This window comes from Microcaecilia unicolor, chromosome 8 (genome assembly GCF_901765095.1).
Source record: "Microcaecilia unicolor chromosome 8, aMicUni1.1, whole genome shotgun sequence".
NCBI classification, from domain to species: domain Eukaryota; kingdom Metazoa; phylum Chordata; class Amphibia; order Gymnophiona; family Siphonopidae; genus Microcaecilia; species Microcaecilia unicolor.
Window position 1 is genome coordinate 241,436,442 of NC_044038.1, and position 27,166 is coordinate 241,463,607.

The 27,166-nt window shown below is 42.5% G+C and overlaps 1 protein-coding gene and 1 non-coding gene across 2 annotated transcripts; one reads left to right on the plus strand and one right to left on the minus strand.

Annotated features, from left to right (window-relative positions):
• Positions 1 to 3,404: 3,404 nt before the first annotated feature.
• On the minus strand, positions 3,405 to 25,412 carry MAP1LC3A (microtubule associated protein 1 light chain 3 alpha). Its single transcript, XM_030211627.1, has 4 exons — positions 25,214 to 25,412; positions 11,004 to 11,059; positions 6,791 to 6,897; positions 3,405 to 4,463 (listed from the first exon to the last, which is right to left on the minus strand). Exons 1-4 carry the CDS (start codon positions 25,251 to 25,253, stop codon positions 4,301 to 4,303), a joined length of 366 nt encoding a protein of 121 aa, XP_030067487.1. The 5' UTR covers positions 25,254 to 25,412; the 3' UTR covers positions 3,405 to 4,300.
• Positions 25,413 to 26,210: 798 nt separating this feature from the next.
• On the plus strand, positions 26,211 to 26,283 carry TRNAM-CAU. Its single transcript has one exon. It is a non-coding gene; the product is annotated as a tRNA-Met (tRNA).
• The last annotated feature ends 883 nt before the right edge of the window (positions 26,284 to 27,166 follow it).

Consider the following 27,166-nt stretch of genomic DNA (forward strand, 5'->3'; position numbering starts at 1 on the left):
TCCCTCTCCCCCTCAGTACCTATCAGACTCTCACCGCCTAACACATAAGTCTCTCGTGGGTTTCTACTCCCTAAATGCATCACTTTGCATTTCTTCGCATTGAATTTTAATTGCCAAACCTTAGACCATTCTTCTAGCTTCCTCAGATCCCTTTTCATGCTTTCCACTCCCTCCCGGGTGTCCACTCTGTTGCAAATCTTAGTATCATCCGCAAATAGGCAAACTTTACCTTCTAACCCTTCGGCAATGTCACTCTCAAATATATTGAACAGAATCGGCCCCAGCACCGATCCCTGAGGCACTCCACTACTCACCTTTCCCTACTCCGAGCGAACTCCATTTACCACCACCCTCTGTCGTCTGTCCATCAACCAGTTCCTTATCCAGTTCACCACTTCGGGACCTATCTTCAGCCCATCTAGTTTATTTAAGAGCCTCCTGTGGGGAACCGTGTCAAAAGCTTTGCTAAAATCTAAGTAGATTACGTCTATAGCAAATGTATTTTCTCTTCTATTTCCCATATCCTCGATGAATTGTAAGCCACATTGAGCCTGCAAAAAGGTGGGATAGTGTGGGATACAAATGCAATAAATAATTTAACTAATTTAACTAAATGGGCCTTAAGCCCCTAATGCAGTCCATTGGTTTTCTTATATACAATCAGAACACTACTATTCGACGGCCTAGAAAAACTTGTTACCTTTTGAAATTAACTAGTCTTCCCTTAGTGAACAGCTCAAGGTAATGCTGACAGTTACCAGACCAGTCAACAGTTGTCCAAACCTTTTCAAAGGTCTGCAGTCTGATTTTTCAGCACCATCAATTTTGATATAGTACACCATAAACTCCCACTATGGAAACTGGCCGAGCCTGTCTCTATCGCCATCAGATCCAGTGTAGCACCATGCAGCAGTAAGCAATTAACCTCTCCTCCTCTTTCTCGATCCCTGAACCGTTGACTTAGGAGAACCAGAGGGGATTTAGGGACCTCCTTTCCTATTAGGAGTCATCTAATGGTTAGAGAAGCAAGCTTTGAACTAGAAGAGCCCAAATGAAATCCCACTGCAGTTCCTTGTGATCTTAAGCAAGTCACTTAAACTTCTATTTCCTCTGGTATAAAGCTAGATGCCAGCACTCTAGAGCCAAAAAATACCGTATGTACTTAAATGTACATGCTTCAATAGCTTTCAGGCGATATATAAAACATTTAAATATGTAAGAACTCTTTGGGTCCAATAAGAATATGAGTTGCCCTACTGGGTCAGACCAAGGGTTCATCTAGCCCAGTATCCTGTTTCCAACAGCGGCCAGTCCAGGTTACAAATACCTGGCACAGTCCCAAAAAGTGGCAAGATTCTATGCCACTTAATCCTAAGGATAAGCAGTGGCTTTCCCCAGGTCTAGTTTAACAGTTTATAGACTTTTCCTCCAGGAATTTGAATCACCTCACATGCCAACCAAATGTGAAATAGGACCACTTTCTTTCACATCCCTTCCAGTAATCTACATTGGAAAATTTGTTTAATCATTCTGCTGTGTAATGTAGCAATTTGTACCTATTTTCTATTAAGCAGACATGTCCTGCATATTTATCCTTGTATATATATTTTCTCATTGATCATCACTCAATGGGAGACCCAGATCTTTTTCCCCCACTCACACATCTTCAGTTCCCTGACTGTAAGAATTGTTCAGAGTCCTGTTTGTCCAAATCATTCCATATCTCCCTTTTCCTTTGCAATTTTCCACTTCCATCCTACAGTCACACAATACACCTTTCTTTAGCCATAACAAGTTCCCCTCTCTTCCTATACCCTTTTCCTTTGGCCCTTCACCTTCATTTTATCATCAACATTCCTTTCTTTCCATCGTTTTATTTTTTAAACACTCTATTCCCTCCCCCCCCCTTCAATCCTCTTATAGTCTAAGGCAGGGGTTCTCATGACACACCTACCCAGTCAGGTTTTCAGGATACCCATCATGAATATGCATTGTATAGGTGGGGCTATGCAAAAAGATGTAGGGCCTAGGTGTGGCTATGATATCACATCTGGTGACATAAAGTGGTGGGGTAGGGAGAGGGCATGGCTTGGGCAGATCCACAATTCTGATTGTCTAATGTACAGCCACTTGCAAAAAAAAAAAAAAAAAACCTGCAAATTAGCTTTGACAAAAGCCAGTAAGGTATACTATTTGTGTAGTATGTCCCAGCACAGTTGTGTGAGACAAGAACCGTTATCTGAATTAAAGAAAGCACAGGACAAGCACAGAGGATCTCTGAAGGATAGAAAGGGATTGCAGAGCTTAGTAGTTGGTATGGATGTGTAGACTGGACAGATCATTTGGGAGTAGATATTCAAAGTGATTTAACTAGCCAGAAACAGCTCCTGACCGGTTAAATCGTTCGTTTGGGGGGCTAACCGGTCATATTCAGTGGCACTTAGCCAGATAGTGCTGATGGTAATGTTCGGTTAGCACCCAATGTGATATTTTGGGGACATTCCAGGGGCAGAGTCAGCATAAATGCAATTCACCATAGCCAATTAAATGCAAAATATCACATAACCAGCTCTGCCTTTGCCGGCTCCATATACCTGGAAATTCAATGCCGTAGCCCAGAATTGAATTTCCAGGGATAATGCTGGCAGCTAAATGTTGATTGCTGCTGGCTGAGTACCAGGCCTATTGTCTTTATCTGTCATCATATTCTCTCTTTCTATAATTCTTGTGGTAAAGTGCATATGTGGAAACAAGGGATAAAACTTGCTCCTGGCTATATCCCTCAGTTTCTTGCATTCTCTCCCAAAGAGCTCTGCTTTTTCATGGATTTTGGAACATCTTTAAAGACATGGCTTTTTAATTGTTCAGAGTGGGCTGCTGCTGGGTGGTTTTCAGGTTCTGTGTCCTTATGGTATTAGGTAGAAAGGCATTAAGCTGTGTTTTTTAAGATGTACAGTGGTATATGTGTTTTTATTCATTTTAACTATGTTGTACAAAACCAGAATTATAATAATCAGTGTGATTTACAAATGTAATAAATCAATCCAGTATGGTCAAATCACTGAATAAGATTATCTGGAAGTAGAAAAGCAGTGGAGGCTTTTTTGATCTTCATCAATTCTGTTCACCCCTCCTCCAGATGAAAGCTGAGGAAAATGGGACAGATAGATCTAGATGGTTCTTAGGGCTAGAGCAACATGTTTATTACATTGTGTTAATATATATGTTGCACACAAATTCTTTAAACAATTTCTAAAAAATTCCACCAATTTGATTGGACAATATATTTTACCTACATTATTATTCCCTAGGGAATTATGAAATTGAGCCCAGTTAAGTGCACAATTGTCTTAGGTATCGGGTGGTATATTCATATTAGCCAGCAAATGATGAAAAGAACTCTGTTGAAGGCAGGCATGGAATTTTAATGATATATATTTCAATATACATTTTTTATATGCATTTTTTGGTACATGAAAAAAAAAAAAAGAAAAAGAAACAATAGCAAACATCTCAGGTGTGCTACTTCCCTTTCAACCACTTAAGACAGTCCACAACAGCATGCAGTAGAAATGAGAGAAAATATTTAGAAAAACAAAAAGCAAATTAGGACTATTAAGGAAAGGAAATACAAAAACCCCACCCATATACTTAACACTAGGACAATATTGACTTTCTAAACAGCTATTTTTTTTTAAAGTGCAAGAAAGCTGTTCATTTTATCTACATAAGAGGCAGGTTACAAAAACAATTAATAAAAGATTTTAATAGTGTATTCTATCAACAAGTCTAAAAGGAACTATGCTGTAGCACCAAGAGTCGATATGCATCTAAAATCAATTAAAACTCATTAGCAATTCACTCTACATTTTTTTCCATTATCCTATGACTTCCTGTCTCATCCAGTCTTCTGAAATTCTCATTCCATTTGTTCTGAAACAGGTAATGCTGCCCATCAGTCTGGTGTTCCATTATGCATTTTCTTCATGAAAAACATAATGCCAATTAAAAATAAAAATACACCCCTAGCGAATAATTATTTTATAATACAGAATAGAATGAAAAGGGCACTGCAAGATATCAACATTATTTGCTATACACAGCGTTGACAAACATTGACATGGGTATGTAAGAGCCATACACAGATGTTTCTGGCACAGCTGTTTCACCCAGAGGGGGATGATGTCAGTCTGCATTGCAACCTGTCCCACAGAGCTGGGGAGCACAGCATCTTACCCAGAGACCTTTTTTTTTTTTTTTTTGTGCATCCTTGTATTTCTGTTTCTGTGCTTTCCTGCTCTCAGAAGCCAAAGGTCTCCTGTGAGGCATAGACCATATAAAGGAAGCCATCCTCATCCCGTTCTTGCTCGTAGATCTCAGAGATGGAGGTGGAAACGCTCACCATGCTGCGTTGGTTGACCAGGAGGAAGAAGGCCTGGTTTGGGTTCAGCTGCAGGCGACGCCTGGAAGAGGGGAGGAAAGTCTAGGTTATTGCACCATCAATCTAGGGTACAGTGAACTGGTCTACATGGACCCTTTTCTAGCATACGCTCTAACATTCTACAGTGAATGGTTTAAAAAAATTCTAAATCCATTCATGATGGCAAATCCCCTACGTCTGAGTAAAGGTACACATCATGGATGCTCTTTATCTCCCCTTTTATTTCTCTGATGATGGAACCTTTTGCAGCAGATATATGACTGACCCTGATATCAAGGGTTTTGTGGCAGATGAGAGCAGGAATGTAAAGTAGCCCTGCTTGCTGGCAATGCCCTACTGACTCTTACCTTCTTTATTAGCCTGCCTAAATTAATCCTAAGTTAATAAGACTAATCAGAAGGGTTTAACCTTAATTTGGGTGATGTTCTCAAGACCACTTTGAGATCTTCCCTTTAGAGGGTACAGGTATAAAATACTTGGGAGTAAAGTTAATAGCAATGTATAATAATCTGTTTAAAGCAAATTATCCGCGTTGAACACTGGAGCTTTTTACCCTTATTTAGGTTTGGAAGGATTGCAAGGTCGCTTTATTTGTTCCAAGTTCTTCTTGTTCCAGTCCCTGAGAAAGTTCTATAGGGTTTAAGTCTGTTTAAATTTATATGGAATATAGTGTCACAGGATATCTAAATGGGTACTTTATAGGAAAAGAAAAGTGGATGGTCTGGGAGTACCTAACTTGAGAGTGTATTATTTAAATACAATTGTATTAAAGTTTGAGTTAGAAATACAGCCACCGTTCGACACTGATTACGAGCATAATACTACTACTAGATGTACGCAATGCTGTACGCTTAACATGAAGATACAGTCTTTGCACGACAAAGCTTATAATCTAATCAAGGAAGACAAACAGGACAAAACTCCCCCCTTAAATAAACTTTAACTGAGACTACAGTATCATCATTGGCCTTGGTTCTTATATCCTACGATGACATTAGCAATCATAACCCTATCCCCCCTCCTTCTCCCAGCTACAATACTAATACAATCCATTTCTGGGCACCAACAAATGATCTTATTGATTATACATTGCTCAGGATAAGACGTCGTCCCCTTGGAGACAATGTTTACAAGTATCCATTCCAAATCTCTAGAAACAAATTTTTGCGGTTTGGGGGAGCCTCGAGCTTCTCATGCTTCCCATATTGCATTTTAAAAATTGTAATTGCAAGCTTGTCAGGCTGCTATGCTTAATCGAATCTATTCGATGCTTATTAGCAAGCTAGTGTGATTTTACTCTATGTACTAAATGTACTGATTTAGTATAGTGAAGGAGGAAAAGACCCCAGAAGCTCAGCCTGTGGAATTTGTAATGTACCATAGTAGCTGGGTGAACTTCCTCATAGGTCTAAAAAAAAAAAAAAAAAACTATTGATTTAACTTTTTTTTGTATATTTTTCTTAAGGATTTTTATAACGAATTTCTCATACTGTTGTAATTCAAAATGAAAAGGCACTTATCTGAAACTGTCACTGCTTATACGGTGAGCTCAACAGAGCGCTTCCGTTTCACTACTGTAATTCTTTATATGGAGTTTTAACATCAAATTTATTACGAAGATTACAGTTGCTCCAGAATACGGCAGCTAGACTGATTTTGAGAGTTAGTAAATTCAAAAGAGTAATCCCTCTTCTTAATAAATGACATTGGCCTCTAGTCCAGTCACATATTAGGTTTAAAACTGCCTGTATGGTCTTTAAAGTCTTGGCAGGGCAAAATTCAGTCTGCTTTTCTAAATATCTGACTTTACTGACCATTGGGCAAATTTCTAGAATTACTAATTTTAATACTTTGTTGTTTCCTAATTTTAAAGGAGTTAGATGTAAGGGATATTTGAGAAATTCTTTCCAATACATAGAAGTAAAGGGCTGGAATGATATACACTACCGGGTTAGGTCTATTTGGTCATATTAACTGTTCAGGAAATGGCGGAATATAAGTTATGAATACAATAAAGCAGTATCTAAGATCACTTATTAGCAGAGTGGCTGTGGGAGACGAGTAAAGAGCCCGTATCATCGAAACAAAGCATTAGTTAATGCCATATGATTCCAAAGTGGCAAATAAAAACTCTCAGTGCAAACAGTAGTTCACTACCAAAGAGCTGTGGGAACTCCTGCTTCCTCCAGAAAGATAGTTTTACACACAGAGCAGGGTGACTGGCTGGTGGCTGCCTGTTGCTCTAATTTTACACTCCATGTTCCTTCTCCTTTTGTTTCTGGATTTCTTTATTACACACCCTCCCACCATGCTTTTACATTACTAGCTATGTCATTTTCTTTTACTCACCGGATTATTTTTACCAATTCACTCATATTAACATGATCAGGGACTAGAAATTTGGTCTTGTCCAACACTGGAAGTTGTTTTTCACCCTTGTATCTTTCAATTATTACCTGTATGGCAAAAAAAAAAAAAGTGAAACCTTAGATTTGTACCACATTTATAAACACACCACTGATTCAGCTGAGGACATGACAAAACTACTACCTTCTGAGCTGGGGATCAAGTCAATCCTCACTTTCCTGCCTTTTAAAGTTTATCACATAAATAGAGGCCATGTGTGGTAATATAGAGGTTTTCAGTGTTAGCTATTCCTTGTTTCTCCCTGTGAAAACTTCTTCTTATAGACTTTAAAGTGAGGGCCAAAATAGTGGCAGCAGACACTCAGTGCTTTTTCCTGATTTGATTTTATTTTTGCCTTTCTTGTTATTTCTATATCATTCCCCCAAGCATAATAGGAAGGTAAGAAGCTTTGCCTGTGCAAATGACTGACTCTTTCAAATAAGCTGTGCCCTGAAATAGCTGAGTGCTATAAGAGGACTTATAGCTTGTTTCTACTCATGTCTGATGCCTCTTTTATAAATTTATTATAAAGTTTTTTTATAATACATTTGGTGCATTTGATTTGGAAGTCTGCTACACGTATTACATTTCTCTCTAATTCTTGGTGAAGGAACAGTAGCAACAATCCATGACATTAATCCCAGGGCAAGCAGTGGCTTCCCCACGTCTGTCTCAATAGCAGATTATGGACTTTTCCTCCAGGGATTTGTTAAAACCTTAAACCCAGACACGCTAACCACTGTTACTACATCCTCTGGCAAAGAGTTCCAGAGCTTAACTATTTGTTGAGTAAAAAAATATTTCCTCATATTTGTTTTAAAAGTATTTCATGTAACTTCATTGAATGTCCCATGGTCTTTGCACTTTTTGAAAGAGTAAAAAAAAAAAAAAAAAATCAATTCACTTCCATTCGTTCTACACCACTCAGCATTTTGTAGACCTCAATCATATCTCCCCCTCAGCTGTCTCTTTTCCAATCTGAAGAGCCCTAACCTCTCTAGCCTTTCCTCCTACGAGAGGAGTTCCATTCCCTTTATCATTTTGTCGCACTTCTTTGAAACTTTTCTAATTCCGCTATTTTTTTCTTTTTTAAGATATTTCAGTTTCTATTCATTTTCCTTCAGGGATTTAACCTAACCTTGGCCATGGCAATTTTGAAAGGTTTTAAACATGGATAAATAGCTGATTCCCTGTGCAAAAGCCCCCTACTTAAAAATTGCTCATCAAAACTGGAAGGATCAGAACGGCAAACATGGGCAAGGTGTCAGTAGTGGACAGAATAAGAATCCAGACACTGCATGAAAAAGTTTTCGGAGCAAAGGTGATAGTAACTGCTTAGTGCTTATCTCAAGAAATTCAGCACTGTGAAGAAAATTCTGACACATTGTTCCCTATCAGGAAAGGCTGAAGAGGCTGGGGCTCTTCAGCCTGGAGAAAAGGCGGCTGAGGGGAGATATGATAGAGGTCTATAATTTGTGGAATGGAACGGGTCGATGTAGAGCGTCTGTTTACACTCTCCAAAAATACTAGGACAAGGGGGCATGCGATGAAGCTGCAGTGTGGTAAATTTAAAACGAATTGGAGGAAATTTTTCTTCACTCAACACGTAGTTAAACTCTGGAATTAGCTGCCAGAAAAGGTGGTGAAGGCGGTTAACTTAGCGGACTTAAAAAAAAGGGTTGGACGGCTTCCTGGAGGAAAAAGCCATAGAATGTTATTGAATGGACGAGGGAATACAGTATTTCTAGGATGGGCGGGACAAATTGCTTGTTCTTTTGGCCGCTGTCGGTGACAGGGTGTTGGGCTCGATGGACCCTTGGTCTGTCCCAGCATGGCGATGCTTATGCTTAACTATCATTTGAATGAAGTTATTTTACTGTGTTTTAATGAACATTTTTAAACTTGCACAAATCACTAGATAGTAACACAACTTAAAATAATTAAATATTGTTTAACAGTAATAAGTATGATGACTAAGTACATAAAATTTCTCACTGAAATTCAAAGCAGTTGCTGAGAAAACTAAGGGGTTACTCTTTTTTTTTGCCTCACATTGTAGATTAGTCTACTCATCTGAATACTAAGATGTTTCTCATCAAAGTAAAGCTGACCTTCAATGGGAGTATTTCCATAGGGCAAGGGGGAGTGGTCTGAGCATATTTTGGAAAGTATTAGACAACAGCCAAAATATGGACCTTCAGCTCTGAATGTCCATGTCGAATAAGATGGACATCCATATCAGCCTCAACTGGAGGGAAGAGACATCACAGTAAGTATTTATCTGTCCCTAGTGGCCTCACAATTAAAAATAAACAAGAAAAAGAAAGTTAAAAACAGCAACAGGAAGATTTAAACCACAAATCTCTGGTTCTCTGCCCTGGTTGCTCTAACCGTTATGCTATTCCTTCATATGGATGTCTATGTGGCCTTTTTACAATATGGAGGTCCCTCTACTGCCACAAAGACATCCATGGACCTTGTTTTGCCCTCATTATAGTTTGCATGTTTCATTCTGTAAAATGGATCTTCACTCTGGATGTAGCCAGTACTTGGATGTCCGTTTCTCATGTATTTTAAAATAGGCAGTATATGGGCAGAAACTGTTCTAAAACATGTGAGAAATGGACATCCATCTAAGTTAGATGTCCCAAAACACGTGAGAAATGGACATCCATCTATGTTAGATGTCCCTTCTAAAATGCATTTCTATTGTCTGCATAGACAGTAAGCAGAGCAAACAAGCAAAAAGTTCCCACTATATACTAAGTGTTTTCGTTGTTTGACTTCTACCCTTTTGTTTGAATAGTTAAGCCACTGAGCTTATTGTCTATGCAGACATATTTTGTGCTAATGTACAAAGATTTTGGAACTTTTGATTGGAGGAGTGGCCTAGTGGTTAGGGTGGTGGACTTTGGTCCTGGGGAACTGAGGAACTGAGTTCGATTCCCGGCACAGGCAGCTCCTTGTGACTCTGGGCAAGTCACTTAACTCTCCATTGCTCGCCGCATTGAGCCTGCCATGAGTGGGAAAGCGCAGGGTACAAATGTAACAAAAATAAAATAGATACTATTGGAGATTCTACATGGAATGTTGCTACTATTGGAGATTCTACCTGGAATGTTGCTATTCCACTAGCAACATTCCATGTAGAAGGCTGCGCAGGCTTCTGTTTCTGTGAGTCTGACGTCCTGCACGTACGTGCAGGACGTCAGACTCACAGAAGCAGAAGCCTGCGCGGCCACATTGCTGATCTGCAAGGGCCGACTTCTACATGGAATGTTGCTAGTGGAATAGCAACATTCCATGTAGAATCTCAAATAGTAGCAACAGTGGAGGAGTGGCCTAGTGGTTAGGGTGGTGGACTTTGGTCCTGGGGAACTGAGGAACTGAGTTTGATTCCCACTTCAGGCACAGGCAGCTCCTTGTGACTCTGGGCAAGTCACTTAACCCTCCATTGCCCCATGTAAGCCGCATTGAGCCTGCCATGAGTGGGAAAGCACAGGGTACAAATGTAACATAAATAAAATAGATACTATTGGAGATTCTACATGGAATGTTGCTACTATTGGAGATTCTACATGGAATGTTGCTATTCCACTAGCAACATTCCATGTAGAAGGCTGCGCAGGCTTCTGTTTCTGTGAGTCTGACGTCCTGCACGTATGTGCAGGACGTCAGACTCACAGAAGCAGAAGCCTGCGCGGCCTCATTGGTGATCTGCAAGGGCCGACTTCTACATGGAATGTTGTTAGTGGAATAGCAACATTCCATGTAGAATCTCAAATAGTAGCAACAGTGGAGGAGTGGCCTAGTGGTTAGGGTGGTGGACTTTGGTCCTGGGGAACTGAGGAACTGAGTTCGATTCCCGGCACAGGCAGCTCCTTGTGACTCTGGGCAAGTCACTTAACTCTCCATTGCTCGCCGCATTGAGCCTGCCATGAGTGGGAAAGCACAGGGTACAAATGTAACAAAAAATAATTAAATAAATTATTTAACATTGTTTACAGCATTTTATTCAAGAACATGATAAACACACACTAGGGATGGACATTTTTGTATTGTTTTGTTACACAGTGCATACTAATGGCACAGACCATGAAAACTTTTCTGCTATACACCATATCTAAGAAGGACAAAGAATTTGGGAGTTACTCACAGGAATTTTACTGGGATGCTGTTCTCGAATCTGTTGTACTTCTTTGCAACGATCAGCTGCAGAAGAAAAGGAAATGGTTTTAAACAGCATTCAGCAAGATGCAAAAAAAGAGCCTGATTCAAAGCTACTGTCTAGCCAGGTTGCTAAGTGACTCTACATAATAGCAAACAGGATGGAATTCAACTCTTGAATCCATTATAAGTGATCCCAGATTATATCAACCCATATATTATATTATATATATATATACACATCTTCTATATATATAAAAGGCAAGACCAAAGTTCTGAAGCCTCCAGCCGGAAGTGTGAAGCGCCAGAGATATCCGGTTTCCCCATGAGTGAAGGAAAACAGCACAGCACGAAATCTCACACAGTGAAGGACTCAGAGGGGGGAGGGGAGAGAGATGCCCTCACTCTCTCTGTAACAAAAACACAGAACAGCAGGAAACTTAACACCGAAGGACTGGGAGGGGGGAGGGAGAGAGGGCAGGGACACACACTCCCACATGCACACTCTGAAGAAAACCTTGCTAGCCCCCGTTTCATTTGCATCAGAAACGGGGCTTTTTTACTAGTACTTATATATATAGTATCGACAGTGTACAACAAACTCTAAAGGGTTCTACAATAGCTACAAAGACTTAACATGTTTTCTCTCTAGGTCACTCATACTGCAACTCATCCAGTGTCTCTTTATTTCAGATTCTCAAGGTCTCATTCCTGTGGACATGTTTGGCGTGTACTGCGCTTAGTGGCATCCAGCAACTAGTCAGTAAATATACAGGAGAACCTACTGTTTACATACAGCCAGGGGTGAAAAATCATTTTAAGAACATGATTTTTAGACGCCAAGACAAATTATTTCCCTTCTAACTTTTTTTCTGGAATTTTCCCATTTATTTTCTCTTCCTTCCACCCCTGCGACTCCCCTCCAGCTCTGGCTCTCTTCAAGCTGGGCTGGTTACAATAGTGGCTCCACCAGGAACTCAAGCAAAAAGGCAAGGATACTCCTCCCCCAAAGGGGATGAGCTCCAACCGAGTGATGGATGGAGACTGGACCTCCTCAAAATCTACACTTGATGGCAAAAATAAAAAATAGTCCCCATAATGTAATCACAGAATCCGATAAGGATAGTACATATTTATTTATTGCATTTGTATCCCACCAATTTGCAGGCTCAATGTGGCTTACATTATGCCGTAATGGCAATCGCCATTTCCGGATAGAGAATTACAAGTGGTATTGCTTTAAGACGCATAACTGGTACAGTACAAAGTGGTATTACATTGAAGTTCCTGAATGATAGAGTGAAATATAAAATAAGTTAGAAAGTTAATTTCAGCATGAGAAATAAAGTGGTATTGCGTAGCTTTCATTAGTAGCAGCGAGATTATCAGACTAAAGAGTTCGGTTTAGTCAAGTTCATGTAAGTATATTTGTCTAGTATTTAGGATGGGTCATTATGAACCCAATTTTAATTGCCAGAATAGAATTCAAAAACAATTAAATGGAGTTCTACACAGTAAATATAAGAACATAAGGGGGGGGGGGGGGGGGGGGGGGAGGAATCCAGTACAGGTTGGCCAAAGTTACGCACCGGGACGATGTGTGGTAAGCGCAAATTCTACAAAGTGTTTATAGAATACTAGCTTAGTGCACAAGCCCTTAGGCTGATTTAAATGCTCACACCCAACTACGGTCAGTCAGGTGTGTAAATTCAAATTCTACAAGCACAAACCTTAATCCTGGGAACACCCCTGACCCACCCATGATCCTCCCCTGACCACACCCCCTTTAGAGTTGTATAGAAGGTAGGCGCGCAGGGCCACATATAACTACTACTGTCTGCCATTTAGCAGCACCTACCGTGTTTCCCCGAAAATAAGACCTAGTAGAGGTTTTGCTGCAATTGGTAAATTAAGACCTCCCCCGAAAGTAAGACCTAGCAAAGTTTTTCTTTTGAAGCAGGGCCGCCGAGATCCGGACAAGACCGCCGCCCCCACCCTCCATCGCCCCCCCCCCCACCTGAGATCACCGGGCCCCCCCTCCGTCGCTTCCGGCCGGAACTAACCTTAAACGCCTCCTTTCACCTTCGCACTCGCAGCAAGCAGCAGCAGGGCAGACCTCTCCTTCCTTCCATGCCCCGCCCTCGCCGAGTGAAAAAAAACAAAATTTACTTGTATAGTGCTGTCCATGAAGAACAAGTGCTACAAGTCGTCACTGATGAGTGACATCACCAATGGAGTCCAGATCATGAAAGCTTCTCTAGTTTGATACACCGAGAAGCTTCCCATGCACGTGTAGCATACAGCTGAATGCTCTGTTGGGCCCTGAGGTTGTAAAATAGAGACTGTGCTCTATGCGTGATCAGACAAAGGCTATGCCTCACTGTCAGTCAGTCCTGACAAAATGGAACCCAATCCCGTGCTCTCCTGCATTAAACTGTACATTGGTCCTGCTGGAGAGCCCAAAGTCCCCAGCAAATTCGGATGCAGCATCAAATCTGAAGATATGCCACCACTGACCGTTTCCCGGCTTGCAGACACTGCAAATTCTGCTAGCCCAAACACAGTGGTTGGAAGAAAACAAAACAGAAAAAAAAAATAGTCCTTAAATGAAAAAGTCTGACTAAATACCATCCTGCAGCTCTCTATATATAGGATACCCTCAAGTAGGCCAGGAAATTCTTCTGTTGTATTGCTAGACTGTCCTTTGCAAATTTTTAACTTAAGATGGTTTACAATTTTTTTTCAGAAGTCCTATCCTGATAAAAATACAGGGAGGGCTAATATTCTTCATACTAACTTAACTCTTAGGCCTCTGGTTCCCTTAGTTGGCAAACTGGCCCCATGCAGGGTCAGGCATCAACATTTTTCCAATGTGGTTGTGCAGAGATAGGAGTGAACTGGCCCAGCTCCTGCCTTTCAATTGTAAGGATGTGCAGGAGAGATGTCGAGGGGTCTGGCAGAATATTCCCATTTCTTGACCTGCTGGCTGGCTACATACTGAAGCTGCAGAGGAGCTTCCAGTGGTCCAGTCAACTTTATAACCAGAAAAAAAAAATAAATGCCAACACAAAGCTAAATGTGAACTGCAAACTACAAAATTAAACAGTTCATCTCAGCACTGAGCTGTTCTCTGGTAACTGGTATATTCTTGTACCTAATATCCGAGAGCAAAATGGCTTCAGATTACATGTTCTTTGTAGTAATAATGTAGACACCACGTTATATAATACCCCTAAGAAAAGCAGTACTCCGTAAGCTAAAATTAGCAGTAAATAAGAAGGAAATAACTCAGATCTGACTGTAACTTAAACTCTGCTGCACCTGTGTTGTCTCTTGCACTGTGAAGAAAGCCTGGCATTTACTGAGAAAGAGAAAGAGCATTTCTTTCTACAGTTTTTGCAACCACATCCAAAGCGATTTATCTGGGGCGACGGAGGGTTAAGTGACTTTACCCATTGTCACAAGGAGCTGCAGCGGGAATCGATCCCAGTTCCCCAGGACCAAAGTCCGCAGCATTAACCGCTAGGCTACTCCTCCACTCCACTCCACTTCTTCACCTTTCTAGTAGAGAGGTTGGGGGAAGGGGGGTAGGAACGATTTTAGCTAAATGAGCCAACTGCTGTTGTGGAGCTCTTTTGCATTGTGTACAGTGTAACAAGTGCAGAAGGTGGTATTGTTGTACAGAACTAGACAAAGCAGCAATAGGGGGAAGGGGAGGGCCCTGGCAAGGTGTACACCAGTCAAACTAGGCAGACACCAGAAAAGACCCCCAAGGGACAAGCCAGGAGTAAGCAACAGACACAGCTGCACAGGTTATGACCATCCACCTGCTGAGAGAGAATACTGAACGGGAAAGCTGCTGCACAGGATTCTTTATGCAGTTAGCTTAGCGGGATTTTAAAAAAGGTTTGGATGGATTCCTAAAGGAAAAGTCCATAGACCATTATTAAATTGACTTGGGGAAAATCCACTGCTTATTTCTGGGATAAGCAGCATAAAATATATTGAACTTTTTTGGGGATTTTAGACTACTGCAATCTGCTTTTTGCTGGCCTCCCACTTAGTCACCTCTCCCCTCTCCAGTCGGTTCAAAACTCTGCTGCCCGTCTCATCTTCCGCCAGGGTCGCTTTACTCATACTACCCCTCTCCTCAAGACCCTTCACTGGCTCCCTATCCGTTTTCGCATCCTGTTCAAACTTCTTCTACTAACCTATAAATGTACTCACTCTGCTGCTCCCCAGTATCTCTCCACACTCGTCCATCCCTACACCCCTTCCCGTGCACTCCGCTCAATGGATAAATCCTTATCATCTGTTCCCTTCTCCACTACTGCCAACTCCAGACTTCGCGCCTTCTGTCTCGCTGCACCCTACGCCTGGAATAAACTTCCTGAGCCCCTATGTCTTGCCCCATCCTTGGCCACCTTTAAATCTAGACTGAAAGCCCACCTCTTTAACATTGCTTTTGACTCGTAACCACTTGTAATCACTCGCCTCCACCTACCCTCCTCTCTTCCTTCCCGTTCACATTAATTGATTTGATTTGCTTACTTTATTTATTTTTTGTCTATTAGATTGTAAGCTCTTTGAGCAGGGACTGTCTTTCTTCTATGTTTGTGCAGTGCTGCGTATGCCTTGTAGCGCTATAGAAATGCTAAATAGTAGTAGTAGAATTTGTGAGCTGGACTGGCCAGTGCTGGAAACAGGATGCTGGGCTTGATGGACCTTTGGTCTGTCCCAGTGTGGCAATACTTATGTACTTATGGCGAGGAGATTCTTCCATGGTGTTTCTTCCAATGTTTATCCAACACACACCTATTTTACCTGCATTGGGGGTGTTCTATCACCTTAAATATATTTAATTTATAAAAGATGTGCAGTTCAGGGCAGCACAGTACTTCCGGTGGGAAGTACTATACACTGCTGTGAAGAATGTCCCTAGTTTGATCACCGAGTCAATTCTCCAAGGCATGAGCTCAAATGATACCCCAAGCAAAGGTTGCTTTCAGTGCCCCTCTTCCCTCCTTTCAGGTCTGCATGAATTCAGAGTGATTCAAAACAGCAATGTGCAACCCAAGATGGTTGCCTTTTTTACCCACCCCTGTGAATAGCCCTGCTTCTGCTCATAAGCACTGCCACGCTGGGAAAAGACCAAAGGTCCATCAAGCCCAGCACTCTGTCTCCGACAGCGGCCAATCCAGGCCCCAAGAACCTGGCAAAAACCCCAAATTTAATAACAATCAATGGACCTGGCAAAACCCCCAAATTTAATAACGATCAATGGACTTTCCCTTCAGGAATCTATCCAGACCCCCTTTAAACTCAGCAAGGCCAGCTGTCGTCACTACCTTCTCCGGCAATGAGTTCCAGAGTCTAACTACGCGCTGAGTAAAGAAAAACTTTCTCCAATTTGTTTTAAGCCTACCACATTCTAATTTCATCTTGTGTCCCCTGGTTCTATTATTGTTAGAAAGCGTAAACAAACGCTTCACATCTGTCCGCTCTATCCCGCTCATTATTTTGTAAACCTACTACTACTACTACTACTATTTAGCATTTCTATAGCGCTACAAGGCGTACGCCTTGTATCATATCACCTCTCAGCCGCCTTCTCTCCAGGCTAAAGAGTCCTAGCCATCTTAACCTCTCCTCATAGGGTAGTCGTCTCATCCCTTTTATCATTTTCGTTGCCCTTCTCTGCACCTTCTCCAATTCCTTTATATCTTTTTTGAGATGAGGCGACCAGAACTGAACACAATACGTCAGGTGCGGTCGCACCATGGAGCGATATAACGGCATTATAACATCCTCATGCGTGGTTTCCATCCCTTTTCTAATAATACTCAACATTGTTCATTGAGCTGAAGATTTCAACGTCCTATCCACGATGACTCCCAGATCCCTTTCTCGGTCCGTAACTCCTAATGCAGAACCTTACATAACATAGCTGGAATTCGGGTTCCTCCTTCCCACATGCATCACTTTGCACTTGTCAACGCTGAACTTCATCTGCCATTTGGACGCCCAATCCCCCAGTCTCACGAGGTCTTCTTGTAATTTTTCACACTCCTCCCGTGACGACCCTGAATAATTTTGTGTCATCTGCGAATTACCTCACTAGTTACTCCCATCTCGAGGTCATTTATAAATATGTTAAAAAGCAGCAGTCACAGCACAGACCCCTGAGGGACCCCACTAACCACCCTTCTCCATCGAGAATAATGGCCATTTAACCCTACTCTCTGCTTCCTATCCTTTAACCTGCTCTTAATCCATAATAATACACTGCCTCCGATCCCATGACTCTCCAGTTTCCTTTGGAGTCTTTCATGCGGCACTTTGTCAAACGCCTTCTGAAAATCTAGATATACAATATCCACTGGCTCCCCTTTGTCCACATGTTTATTCACCCCATCGAAAAAATGCAGTAGATTTGTGAGGCAAGACTTCCCTTCACTAAAACCGTGCTGACTTTGTCTCAGTAGCCCATGCTTTTGTATGAGCTCTGTAATTTTATTCTTAATAATAGCCTCCACCATTTTTCCCGGCACCAACGTCATACTCACCGGTCTATAATTTCCCGGATCGCCTCTGGAAACCTTTTAAAAAATCGGCGTTACATTGGCCACCCTCCAATCTTCCAGTACCACACCTGTTTTTAGGGATAAATTGCATATTACTAACAGTAGCTCCACAAGTTCATTTTTCAGCTCTATTAATACTCTGGGATGAATACCATCCGGTCCCGGTGATTTACTACTTTTCAGTTTGCAGAACTGCCCCATTACATCCTCCAAGTTGACAGTGAAATCATTTAGTCTTTCTGACTCATCCGCTTCAAATACCTTTTCCGTCACCGGTATCCCTCCCAAATTCTCCTCAGTGAAGACCGAAGCAAAGAATTCATTCAATTTCTCCGCTACGGCTTTGTCTTCCCTGATCGCCCCTTTAACACCACAGTCGTCCAGCGGCCGATTCTTTAGCCAGCTTCCTGCTTTTAATATACCTAAAAAAAATTTCGCTATGTGTTTTTGCTTCTAACGCTAACTATTTTTCAAAGTCCTTCTTAGCTCTCCTTATCTCCGTTTTGCATTCGGTTTGACATTCCTTATGTTTTATCTTATTGTCTTCAGTCTGCTCCCTTCTCCATTTTCCGAAGGATTGTTTTTTGGCTCTAATAGCTTCCTTTACCTTACCGTTTAGCCACGATGGCTGACGTTTGGTCTTTTTTCCTCTTTTTCTAATACGCGGAATATATTTGTCCTGTGCTTCTAGGATGGTGTTTCTGAACAGCATCCATGCCTGATTCAAGTTTTTTACCCTTTCAGCTGCTCCCTTCAGTCTTTTTTTCACCGTTGTTCTCATTTTATCGTAATCTCCTTTTCTAAAGTTAAACGCTAGTGTATTTGATTTCCTGAGTTCACTTACTTCTCCTTGGGTCAGCTGGAGCTAGAGATACTGTGGAAGCAGCAAGGGGTAGGGTGTCATGGTCATTTCTTTAAGTTGATACCTGGTGGCTGGATTCAGAGTCCATGAATGCATGGGTCTCAAGGAGTCCTGCTGCATGGCCCCTAGCCTGGGACAGTCACTACAATGACTGGATGAGGAGGGAGGAGATTATAAAGTAGGGGGCATCAAATCCAAGCCCTGGTTCTGACTGAGCTTGGAAGTAAAAAGGAGCAGAGAGAAATTGCTGGGGGGAAGGAAAAAAATTATACACTTCTTAAGGGCCCCACCAATCCATTTGGTAAAGCCTTCCACCTCAAGTGGTCTTTACATATGTAGCAGCACAATGCCTATGATGCTCTGATGAAGACCTGCTCTTCAGCTTTCTGTGCTGTTTTCTACCTTTATGTGTAAGCAATATCTGCATAAGGATCTGATGGAAACCCATTCTTCAGCTGTCTATACTTTATTCATGCATTCTGTATGCAATTATTTCCTTAGAAAAGGAATACAAAAAAAGAAATAACAGGCATCATTCTGAGTGGCAACTGAATCATCTTAAGAACCATATTACAAGCATTACTCCTTAAGCTGAAAGAGACAGCTGACACGTAGTGAAATTTGAGTATTAACACTTCTCTCCAGGTCTCCAGTGTCTGCTGACAGGCTTTCGACATGTGCACTACGCATGCTGAATGCACTAATGTAATAATAGTCTTTTGCTGATTCTGTCATACAAATATAGATAGTAAACATGTGGATACCTTGGAGGGAGGGGGTGAAGGGAGCTAGATTTCCTGACACCAAACCTCTAATGTGGACAGATGAACAGAGCACTGGAATGGTATAGACTGCATAGGACAGTGCTTCCCAAACTAACACTTAAATCATGTGACCCCCAGATAATGGTGAAAACAAAATAGCAGACCTCACCTTCAGTTCTTATCCACTTCTCCCCACCTCCCACCAAACACACACATACTTATCCAAAACATGGAAGCAGTAGCAAGAATAGCTGTAGGCAGCACAGTGTGCACTCACAGAGCCCACTACCCGTCTTAACATAAAGCTCATCCAGGAGGAAGGGGGCAGGACCTGTGAATGCCCACCGACTCTCAGACCTCATGCCGACTGCCATTACTGGACACAGCTGAAGTGAAAATCCTGTTTCTGTGACCCCATTTGGAGTCTTGACCCCCAGTCTGGGGTCCACTAGCTTAGGATGATGACATTTAACGCGGACAAATGCAAAGTGATGCACATTGGTAAGAATAATCCAAGTCATAGTTACCTGATGCTAGGTTCCACCTTGAGAGTCAAGAAAAAGATCTAGGTGTCACTGTAGACAATGCACTGAAATCTGCCCAGTGTGCGACGGCGGCCAAACAAGCAAACAGGATGCTAGGAATTATTAGGAAAGGAATGCAAAATAAGACCACAAATACCATAATGCCTCTGTTTCGCTCCATAGTGCGACCTCACTTTGAGTATTGAGTTCAATTCTGGTCACTGTTATCGCAGAAAAGATATAGTGGAATTAGAAAAGGTTCAAAGAAGAGCAACCGAAATCATAAATGATATGGAATGTCTCCCATATGAGGAAATGTTAAAGAGATTAGCGCTCTACAGCATGGAAAAGAGACGGTTTTGGGGGACACATGATTGATGTCTACATAATCCTGAGTGGTGTAAAACAAGTAAAAGTGAATCAATTTTTTATTCTTTCAAAAAGTACAAAGACTAGGGGACACTTAAGTTACACGGAAATAAGTTTAAAACAAATATGAAATATTTTTTCACTCAAAAAATAGTTATGCTCTGGAACGTTGCCAGGGTTTAAATAAGGTCTGGACAAGTTCCTGGATGAAAAGTCTATAGCCTGTTACTGAGATGGACATGGGGGAAGCCACTGCTTGTCCTGGGATTGGCAGCATGGAATGCTGCTACTAATTGGGTTTATGCCAAGTACTTGTGACCTGGATTGGCCAATGTTGGAAGCAGGACACTGGGCTAGATGGACCATAGGTCTGACCCAGCATGGCTACTCTTATGTTCGTGTTACTATGTATCCCAACTAACAGAAGAAAACCTTTTATTGATCTCGTCTGATGTCAGTGTAAACACCTTAGAGACTGTTACTAATATCTAGTACCACTGGGTTATCTGAACAATCTCTTGCCATATTTTCCTCATACTTATACAGAACCTACGCAGAATTATTGTGGTGACAATTTAGGGTCTGACTGAAACATGCTACAGAAAAACAAGCCCATAATGTCATCAGCTGTAAGTTGGTAGGTTTCTTTTCTGGAGAAGTGAGCTTTACTAAATGAATTCTTTTACTATAGCATGTTCAAAATTTTTTAAATGATTTCATGGTCAAGAGCATAAGGGATGTGTGCAGTCAGGTAAGAAGCAAAAGTCATTTTCAATCCCCCACTCAGCCAAAAAAATACAGGTTTCTTATAAAAAAGGCACCACTGCTGTAAAATGGGAAAGTCAATATTTGTACAGCAAGAGTCTAAAAAGCCAAAGTGACTCAACTGCTGCTCACCCGGAACTGTTTCAGCAGGACAGGTTAATCTTGGTGCCTCAGTTTTTATATTTATTTGTGCACACAAGCAGAAAATATTAGGTAAAATCATGTGATCTATCAGACAGCATCAAGAGACTGCAGTAACCAGTGGCAGTACAGCCTCAACAATGTCTGAGAGCATCATAATAGCCTCAGCTTGGTCCCAGGGCATTTTATAAACACAGAAACACAGCGGGTATTAGAGGAGCTGTAATAATACACTTCCAGAGAGCTCCACACAGACCTGGAAGCTGCAAATGATCATTCTGTTCTCTTACCACCTACTTTGGCCACTATATAAACACACAAACACATACACATTTTAGAGAATTTGCTGTTTAGTTTTGTTTTTAACAAGAAGACATGATAGTTCTATGGGTCTTCTGAATGTTCATTTTACAAAATGAAACCAGAGAATTCTGATCACAATTTGATTTTTATGCACATCAAACATCTCTTTGCAATTCTATTTCTTTGGAAGGAGTGGAACCTGCTATGGCTTTTTATAAAATCAAACGGTGAAAATTCTGTCCTGAGAAAAACAGTCCTCTTTTAAGTCGGTAAAAAAAATGTAAAATGACAGACTGCTTGGAAGTAAATTTAGGATCAGAGCTTCAAATTTATATGTTAGCCCACAACAGCAATAAAACAGCTCCAAAGCAAAAAATAAAGAGGTCCTTTTATCAAGCCGTGCTAGAAACTGTGGTGGAAAAATGCCGGCATTGTAATTTGTGGCAGCAATGGCTGTGTGCTAATTCCCACCTGAACCCTTACCGCCGCACATTAATCCTGCGGTAATCAGGCATGTGGCGATGGCCGTGCGCTGCCCGATTACATAGAAACATGATGGCAGATAAAGGCCATATGACCCATCCAGTCTGCCCATCCCCTAATTCTTCCTGTTCCTAAGCGATCCCACATGAGATACACCTTTTTAAATTCTGGAACAGCCCTCGACTCCACAACCTCCACCGGGAGGCCATTCCACACCTCCACCACCCTTTTTGTGAAATAATACTTTCTTGTTACTCCTAAGAGTATTCCCTCTTAACTTGTCATATGCCCCCCTCATTCCAGAGCTCTCCTTCATTTGAAAAAGGCTCTCTTCCTGTACATAAATGCCCTTGAGAAACGTTTCTATCAAGTCTCCTGTCTCCCTCATCTCTTCCAGCGTATACATGTTGAGGTTCATAAGCCTGTCCCTATAATTTTTGTGCTCAAGACCGCTTACTAATTTCGTAGCCGCCCTCTGGACCGACTCCATCCTGTTTATATCTTTCCGTAGGTGCGGTCTCCACAACTGCACGCAGTACTCCAAATGGGGCCTCACCAGAGACTTATATAACGGCATTATTACCTCCTTTTTCCTGCTGGTCATGCCTCTCTTTATGCACCCAAGCATCCTTCTGGCTTTGGCTGTCGCTTTTTCTACCTGTTTGAAAGCTTTAAGGTCATCAGACACAATCACCTCCAAGTCCCACTATTCCTTCGTACACTAAAGCACTTCACCCCCTATACTGTACCGTTCCCTCGGATTTTTGTGACCCAAGTGCATGACCCTGCATTTTTTAGGATTAAACCTTAGTTGCCAAATATCGGTCCATTCCCCCAGCTTCGCTACGTCCTTCCTCATGTCATTCACACCCTCCAGGGTGTCCACCCTGTTGAAGAGTTTAGTATCATTTGCAAAGAGACAAACCTTACCAGACAGCCCTTCCGCAATATCGCTCACAAAGACGTTATGATGTGGGGCAGCAATGTGAACTTGGCACTGTACTATGTTGAGAAATTGTATTTTATTGTATTAGTGATACGTACATTGCTATGAGCTGCTTGGAAGTATGATTAATAAATGCAAGTTTAATTTTTTTTTCTATTTCCATTCATTATTTGATATAAAAGTCCATTCTTTGTCTGTTTTAGATCCTCCATTACATTTTTGTGCCTCTTCCACACAGACTCTTCAGCAGCACAAATGTATTTGAATTAACAGGAAACTGTACCTGTACTGCAAAAATACCGAGAAACATCAATTTCTTGTACTCTCAAAGAACCCCCCGATTATAAAATGTATTTTCCAGTTAGCGCCTAAAAATAGAATCCTAAGTGCAAATCAAATGTAATAATGGAATGGCTCAGCAAGAAAAAAATTTATGTCAAGTCAAAGGCCCAGAACAGAAGCCAGCTCTTTAGTACAAAATCTATGGCAAGACTTGAAGACTGTAGTCCCACTAGTGATCCCTGTCCCCCCCCCCCCCCCAACCACAATTTGAAAGATCTTTGCTTATTCTGCCAAGAATTATAAAAAATTATCAGTTCAGTTTACTAACGACAATTCCCAACCATAGCCGCAAAATGTGAGAAAACCTTCTTCACTCAACATGGAATTTATTGCCACAGAATGTGGTAAACGCAATTAGCTTAGTGGGGTTTAAAAAAAGGTTGGATAACTTCCTAAAAGAAAAGTCCATAAGCCATTATTAAGATGGCCTTGGGGGAAAAGCCACGGCTTATTTCTAGGATAAGCAGTATAATAACATATATTGTACTGTTTTGGGTTCTTGTAACCTGGATTGGCCACTGTTGGCAACAGGATGCTGGGTTGATGAATCTTCGGTCTGTCCCAGTATGGCAATGCTTATGTTCTAAACAGGCCCCAATGTACGTCAAAAGGCAATATTTCGTACACATAGACAACCGAGTCCAGCATGCTTACGTCATTCATTACCAACATGATGCATGCAGCTACACCCGAGATGAAGCCTTGGCAACGTACCCTGGCAATGCTGTGACTACATCTACATTTCAAAAGGGGAGCAAGGAGAAGCAGTGTTGCCAGCTGCAACAAGGAGCTTTAGACAAGTTACTGCTACTTGTGGCAGCTGATAAGTACGTTGAGACATTCTGGGACTGGATTAACACGGAAGATATTTTTCTATCATTTCATTTTGTAATAGCGCATGCCATTTCATATAAAGCAGACTAAATAGCTTGTGTTATTATACAAAACCAAATAGTATAAAATGAAAACAGTCTGCTTGTAGACTCCTGGAAAGTAAGGCTCTATCCTATACTGTTCATTTTAAGACTTCACTGAAAATAAATACCTGATATAAATATGACGGATACATATCACTAGCTGTTAAAAACCCCTTCAAGGGTAACTTACAGTTAACCTGTGTGACTGCATACTCCTATTGACTGACTTTTATGGATTAGAAACGAATCAACAAAAACAAGACTGAGTTTTACAAGTGTCTCCCTGACATCAGGGTTGGCAAATACCAGAGACCCCAGTTTGTTTGCCTGTGGCCTGTTCCAGCAGGGATGAGGCAAACAGCCAGGTTCACTTGACCTCCAGGACACCAAGAAAATAGAACCGCCCATAAGCAAGCTCTTGCTAGAAATGGTCACAAAAATTAAGCTATGAATTGCAGAACTGTGGAAAGTGCATGTTAGAAAATAAAAACAGAAATGTATGACTGCCCTGCCTATCCATGACGACATCAAATGTGTGCAAATGTTTTTTTTTTTTTAAGCCACCAAGCCGGTTCTGATGGAAAGAAGAAAAAAAGCCAAGTGGCCTGACCACGAGCGGTAAACCTTGGAACAGGACGTGCTCAATGACCTCGCCCTGCCCTGGGTACATCAGGTACCGAAATAGCTGCATTTGTTTTTGTTGCAATCCAAGGAGAGGCAGCCACTTGTTAGCCTACAAGGATCGAGTTGTTTGGGAATAAGGCTGCGGCCTTTGCTTTTGTTTCGGTGGGGGCCTCGGCGGTACCGATCTTGGGGGGGGGGGGGGGGAGGTGGTGTTGTTTTTGTTGCAGGCATTACATCACCGCTAGGGCAGGGCTGCGTCTCATCTCTCTCTCTCCATGATCCAAAACACAGACAATAACAAAAGTTTAAGCAGAGGGAGGGAGGGAGGCTGATCGTGACCCTAAACAGCCTTTTCACTTTCTGGACCAAGTTCAGCAGGACCTTAAGGGTCCCGAGCGCAGCCTAAAAGAGACGCAACTGGTCTCGCGCGCCCTGGACTTTGCCCCCGACTCGCGCGCCCGCCTCAACCCACACAAACGCCACCTATAACCTTTCCTTTACCTAAATGTCATCAGCCAGATTTTAGGACTAAGGCGGGCCTCGGTGGGCTCGTCACAAAGGAACCCCCCACTCACCGAAGCTTCGCCTCTGCTTGAAGGGCCGCTCAGACGGCATCTCTGTGTTCGACCTCCCCCTCCGCGCCGCCACCGGATCTCGCTCCCTCCCTGTCTGTGTCTGCTCTGCTGCCGTTGGGGGTGGGCGGAGTAACAAACTGCCGTCGTCGTCGACGTCAGGCCTACAGAATCCGCGAGGGCAGCCGTAAGCGCAAGCGCACACCTGGGGGAGGTGGAGCTTGAGGCGTACAGGGGGGGCGGAGTAACAAACTGTCACGACGTCACCGTCAGGCCTACAGAATCCGCGAGGGCAGCCGTAAGCGCAAGCGCACACCTGGGGGAGGTGGAGCTTGAGGCGTACAGGGGGGGCGGAGTAACAAACTGTCACGACGTCACCGTCAGGCCTACAGAATCCGCGAGGGCAGCCGTAAGCGCAAGCGCACACCTGGGGGAGGTGGAGCTTGAGGCGTACAGGGGGGGGCGGAGTAACAAACTGCCGTCGACGTCACAGTCAGGCCTTTAGAGAACCCGCGAGAGCAGCCGTATGCGCAAGCGCACACCTGGAGGAGGTGGAGCTTGAGGTATACAGTGGGGGGGGGGGTGTAACAAACTGCCGTCGACGTCACCGTTAGGCCTACAGAATCCGCGAGGGCAGCCGTAAGCGCAAGCGCACACCTGGGGGAGGTGGAGCTTGAGGCGTACAGGGGGGGCGGAGTAACAAACTGCCGTCGACGTCACCGTTAGGCCTACAGAATCCGCGAGGGCAGCCGTAAGCGCAAGCGCACACCTGGAGGAGGAGGAGCTTGAAGTGTACAAGGGGGGGAGGGGGAGGGGGAGGGGGGAGAATCTTGTCTGCGCCAAAGAGCCAGGGAAGAAAGGATTTCCTGTGATCTAAGATCTTTTTATAAAGAGACATTAAATAAACAAGGCAAAACTAAGAACTCGTCATAGAGAGTGGAGACAATGAGTGGTCGCAGGTTGTTCTCACCTTGAAGTCTGGAAAAGAAACTTCCACCCAGCCTCGTTAGCGCAGTAGGTAGCGCGTCAGTCTCATAATCTGAAGGTCGTGAGTTCGATCCTCACACGGGGCAAAAGGTTTTTGAACTTTTATTTTACTTTTATATTATTCTACTTAGAATCAACTGTTGTGAATCGGCTGGTGGTGAATGCAAGGACCTAAGCCACATGAAATGAAGGGAATTTTGTTTTCTTTTTTTTTTTTAAGAGGCAATGAAGTAAATGCTTATAGAGTTGTTTTCTATATTTATAAGCCAGCTGCAACTAAACAGAGTATAACAAAAGTACATAATCAACTACACAACATCATAGAATATCCACTTCCTGATATTAAGGTGCTCATTTTCACTATTCCTGTCAAAACTTCACTGGCTACCACTACACTTTAGGGCTAAATGTAAAACTCTGATTGTCAAGGCACTTAAAGGAAATATTCCTCTACTCACCTCAAGGGTCTTTTAGCCCCCCCAGGGAATATCCCTAACTATACCCTATCCAAAGGAAATCACAGTGTAACTCCATCAATGAGCCTTCTCCAAAATACTACTACTACTTAGCATTTCTATAGCGCTGCTAGGGTTACGCAGCGCTGTACAAGTTTAAACATGGGGAAGGACAGTCCCTGCTCAAGAGAGCTTACAATCTAAAGGTAACAAACTATGTAGTCAGTGTAGGTATCAGGAATGGGGAAGGTGGTTAGGCACCAAAAGCAAGGGAGAAGAGATGGGCTTTGAGTAAGGACTTGAAAATGGGCAGGGAGGGCGCATGGCGTATGGGCTCTGGAAGTCTGTTCCAGGCATAAGGTGATGCGAGGCAGAAGGGGCGGAGTCTGGAGTTGGCGGTGGTGGAGAAGGGTACAGATAGGAGTGATTTGTCCTGAGAGCGGAGGTTACGGGGGTGGTTCAAGGATCCAGCTCTGTAACATACTCCTACAAAGGCTTCACTTAATCCATGACT